The 4625-nt window shown below is 33.4% G+C and overlaps 1 protein-coding gene across 1 annotated transcript in view; it reads left to right on the forward strand.

Annotated features, from left to right (window-relative positions):
• Window positions 1–3318, forward strand: part of LOC103728115 (calcium-activated chloride channel regulator 1-like) — a 19909-nt gene extending 16591 nt beyond the window's left edge. Inside the window, exons 12-13 of the mRNA XM_029560305.1 lie at window positions 363–602; window positions 2978–3318. Of these exons, the coding sequence (XP_029416165.1) occupies window positions 363–602; window positions 2978–3318 (581 nt within the window). The remainder of the gene's footprint in view (window positions 1–362; window positions 603–2977) is intronic.
• The last annotated feature ends 1307 nt before the right edge of the window (window positions 3319–4625 follow it).

Below are 4625 nucleotides of genomic sequence, written 5' to 3' on the forward strand. Positions count from 1 at the left end.
AATCTCCCTAAATTCATTTCATTTACATTTTTAAAAATCTACTTTGCCTCTCCTATGAGTCAAGCATGGTGCTAGATGCTAAAGACACAAAGATAAATAAAACACAATCCTTGTCCTCAAAAAATTTACAGGGAAATATTAAAGATATGTTAAAATACAGTTTAAACAAAGCATAATGTCCCTTCTTCCATTTCAAAATGGTATTAAAATGAGCTTTTCCTTCACTAAAAGTTGTCATTTTTCAATGTCTACCATCAATTAACATTAGCCCTGTCTAGCTGCAAGATCAATTTACAAGATAAAAACAGACACGACCAATATAGAAAGTTATAAAATGTCTGGGGTGATTTTTGGGGGGGTAGGTAAAATTACACTGAATCCAGTGAGACCTGAAGTCCAAGAAGAAGAGGCAGAAGTTGAACTGGAAGACTTCAGCAGACTAACCTCTGGAGGGTCGTTTATTGTATCTGGAGCGCCCCCTAATGGTAACCACACTCTTATGCTCCCACCCAGTAAAATTACAGACTTTGAGGCCAAGTTTAATGGAGAGCATATTCAACTTACATGGACTGCCCCTGGCAATGTCCTCGATAAAGGAAAAGGTAAGTTTGGTATTAAGTTTTAAAATATTCTGAGTTAAAATCCATTTGTTTTTATTGGTAAGACTTTTCCAGCGTCTCATTTATGAGTAAAATTTATGACGCGTCTACTATAGGCCATTATTCATCTCTTTCCAAATGTGAAAAATGAAACTTCAAGAGCTAGGAACTGATCCAAATTATTCCTATTTTATTAACTTAAAATTCTAACACAGTCCTTTCAGATTTTTTTCTATCAAACTGACCAAACTGCCTCTCTCAATTTGAACTATCTTGAAATTAAATGAGAAAACTAACACCTTTCTGTTATATTCTTTCGCCCCAAACAAGAGAAAATTTTTAAGTATTTCTGTCCTTGCCCAATTTTATTCATTTATTCTTGACCTTTCAGACACAGAGTTCATGGAACAATCTCTACTCTTAGTATTCAATTAAGAACAAAAGATTGATAAACCCAAAAAGAAAGAGAAAAAACTGTCTGATAACTTCAGACAGATACAGACAGACAGACAGACAGACAGACAGATGATAGATCTTCAAGGTTTGTGTGGAGAATGGTGGAATGGATTGATAAAGCTTGTCAATACATGTTAAGGGAAAGGCCTTAATTAGGGGAGAAAAACATAAAATCAAAGTTACTATGTATTTTAAATACCTTTGACATTTCCTGAAAACATATTGTCTTTGTGCCAAAGAAAGGTCACTAGATGCTTTATTCTCACATTTCTAATATCTGAAAAGAATAAGCCATATGAAATCATGAAAATTAGGAAACCATATTCATAAAAATAGATGAAAAGTAATAACATATTACCACCATGTTTAATTTATGCCAGGAATCGAAAGATGAATTAATCCAAAAAAAAAACCTCTGTACTTTACCACATTCATATATTAAAAAGAAAAACTATATGATCATTTTAATGCATGTAAAAAAATACAATTCATCTAACATTATTTAAAATGAAAAATTTGAAAATTATTAACAATATTTTAACTTTAAAGTTTAAATCTGATTACTTACAGGCAAGAGAATCATATGTTTTAGGCAAGCCTGGACTACATAAAAGACTCTGTCTTCAAATAGAAGTTAAATAAATAAATGAAAAATAAAGGGAGTATTAAATCTTCAGGTAGAGATAAGAAATTAGACATCAGAGAGTGAGCATTCTCAGTGACTAGAAATGAAAATTATGGCTGGGTGTGGTGGTGTATACTGGCAGGAGGATAGATGTGAAATATTTAATGTTTTTGCTATAAATGAACATTATGTGTTCCTTGTTCTAAATTCCTAATGAAATTTATATCCTGAGTGGAGGAAATAGTATTACAAGATACTGAATTTTCTGTGATGTGGTAACTACATTTAAAAGGAACAGTTCCTGCACTTTTTAGCCAGGCGTGGTGGTGCACACCTGTAGTCCCAGCACTTGGGAGGCAGAGGCGGGCAGAGCTCTGTGAGTTCAAGGCCAGTCTGGTCTACATAGTGAGTTCCGGGCCAGCTGTCAATGACTAGAAATGAAAATTATGGCTGAGTGTGGTGGTGTATACTGGCAGGAGGATATGCCACTGAGGTGGAGGCAGGAGGATCACAAGTTCAAGGCCAGCCTGGGCTCTACATTTGGGGGCTGGAGAGATGGCTTGGCAGTTAAGAATAGTGGCTGGTCTTGCAGAGGACAGGGATTTGAATCCCAGTACCCCATGGCAGCTAACAACCTTCTGTAATTCCATTTCTGGGGAATACAACCCCCTCTTCTGGCCTCCACAGGCATTGCATGACACGGGTGCACTTTCATATAGGCAGGCAATACACTGACACACATAAGAAAAATAAATTTTAAAAATTAGAAAATTATGAAATAGGTCATAACTCATTAAACAATTTTAATTACAAGGCTCATAGAATCAGGAGATAGTTAATGCTCTCCTTTATTGAATAATTTTTTAAATAAATAATTTATTGAAAATTTCATACATGCATATAAGGGACAAAAAAAAAACCCAGTTTCTGTATTTTTCAATTATTTTATGTGTATGAGTGTATGTATGTAAGTACACAACATGTGTGCAAATCTGTGGAGGCCAGAAGAGGCCATTCGATCCCCCTGGAACTGGAGGTACAGATGGTTGTTAGCCACCAAACTCCAGTTTTCTGGAAGAGTAGTCCATGCTCTTAAAACACTTAACCATCTCCTAGGTCCCAAAATATTTGTCTTTAAAATAAGTAAGAAGAGACAACCAGACAAAAGTTGTATCTAGAACATCTATAACTAAACCTTAGTATTCATTTCTGATAAACCCCTAAACTTAAGGTAATGTAGTGGCAGAAAATCATCCTAGTGATTTTAATGTACATGACTTATCTATTTGTTTTCCAGTTGATAGCTACATTATCAAAATGAGTATATGTTTCTTGGATCTCCAAAATGATTTTGACAATGCTGATTTAGTGAATACTTCCGGTCTGATACCCAAAGAGGCTGGCTCACAAGAAATTTTTGAATTCAAACCAGAAACATTTAAAGTAGAAAATGGCACCAGGTTCTACATTGCAATTCGAGCCAACAATGAAGCCAATCTTACTTCAGAAGTCTCTAACATTGCACAGGCTATCAAGTTTATTCCTCCACAGGAGTCCAGCACCCCTGATCTGGGTACCAATATTTCTGCACTCAGTATGACAATTTTTGGATTTGTTGCAATTTTATTTATATTTTAAACTAGAAATTGTATTAGAACAAAAATTCAATCTTCTTTAGAATTAGTTTACTGTACTCATTGTCTACTATACAATTCTTTGTAATATAAAAGTGAATGTTCAAAGTTGTAAATTTCCTATTTTGAGTTAATTAAAACCAAGTAAGTTGCTATAAATCAATCAAAATTGGTATTTCCTTAATCTGCTCATTGTTTCCATTAATATAAAAATAAGTATTCCTATTTATGGGTTTCTTAAACATTTTCAGAGTGTGCTGCAAATTCACTTGGTATACTAACAAAATCGAAGTTATAAAGGCCTTTTGAAAAGTATTTAAGCATATTTTATAAGCATTTAAATTTACAGGGATTTAAGCATAGAGTAACAAGTAATTTCATAGAACTATTTATTGTTCATAATTGATTATGAGTGAATATTTCATATTTATATAAGCTAAAATTAAAAAGGACTACAGGTTTAATTTTAATTAAAAATGACCTTAAGTGGTCAGATGATCAAATTCCTTTACCATTAGAGTTTAATCAGAGTTTAGTCCTAGGCATGAAATGAGGAATAGGAAGACTTTTTCCTATAAACTATGGAGCATCATAATGTTTTACTTCTATGCCAGGACCATTGTTTGAGCCTAAGAGTATTACCATGATGTGCCACTGGAGTTGAATTTTTACTCATACTGCTTTATTCTTTTCATCTAGACCAGAACATCATCTGTAGCAGATTTTCAATAAATATTTGTTAAATATGTTAAGGAATTATGTTGTACTTTCAAAGGAAATTGAAGCACCATTATATCAACAATACCCATACAACAACATGTGCACATAATAAAAACTAACTACTTTATAATACCGGTCTGAACTGATATGTAGAGTTGCAGAAAATTAGTTATAGATGTTACCTCAATAGAATGTGTAAGCTACCTAATAAAATATAAATTAAGCTATTAGTATTGCAGCAGTGTAACATTCCTTAAAAATAGAGTTATAATAGAGAAAAATCCTTTCCTTTTTAATATTTTTTATGTGTATGAGTGTATTGCCTACATGTATGTATATGTACCTGTGTTATGCAATATCCACAGAGGTCAAGAAAGGACATCAAATTCCCCTAGAACTGGAGTTACAGACGGTGTTAATCACCAGGTGGGTGCTAAGAATCAAACCCAGGTCCTCTGCAAAAGCAGCTAGTGTTCTTAACTGCTGTGCCATTTCTCCAGCCCCCAGAAAACCCTTTCACTATTGACAAGATTTCAAGAACTTTACCTTTTAAAAAATATATTTTATTTATTATTTTTATTTTATGTGTAT

This window comes from Nannospalax galili, unplaced genomic scaffold, assembly GCF_000622305.1.
Source record: "Nannospalax galili isolate Female #2095 unplaced genomic scaffold, S.galili_v1.0 scaffold9, whole genome shotgun sequence".
NCBI lineage: Eukaryota > Metazoa > Chordata > Mammalia > Rodentia > Spalacidae > Nannospalax > Nannospalax galili.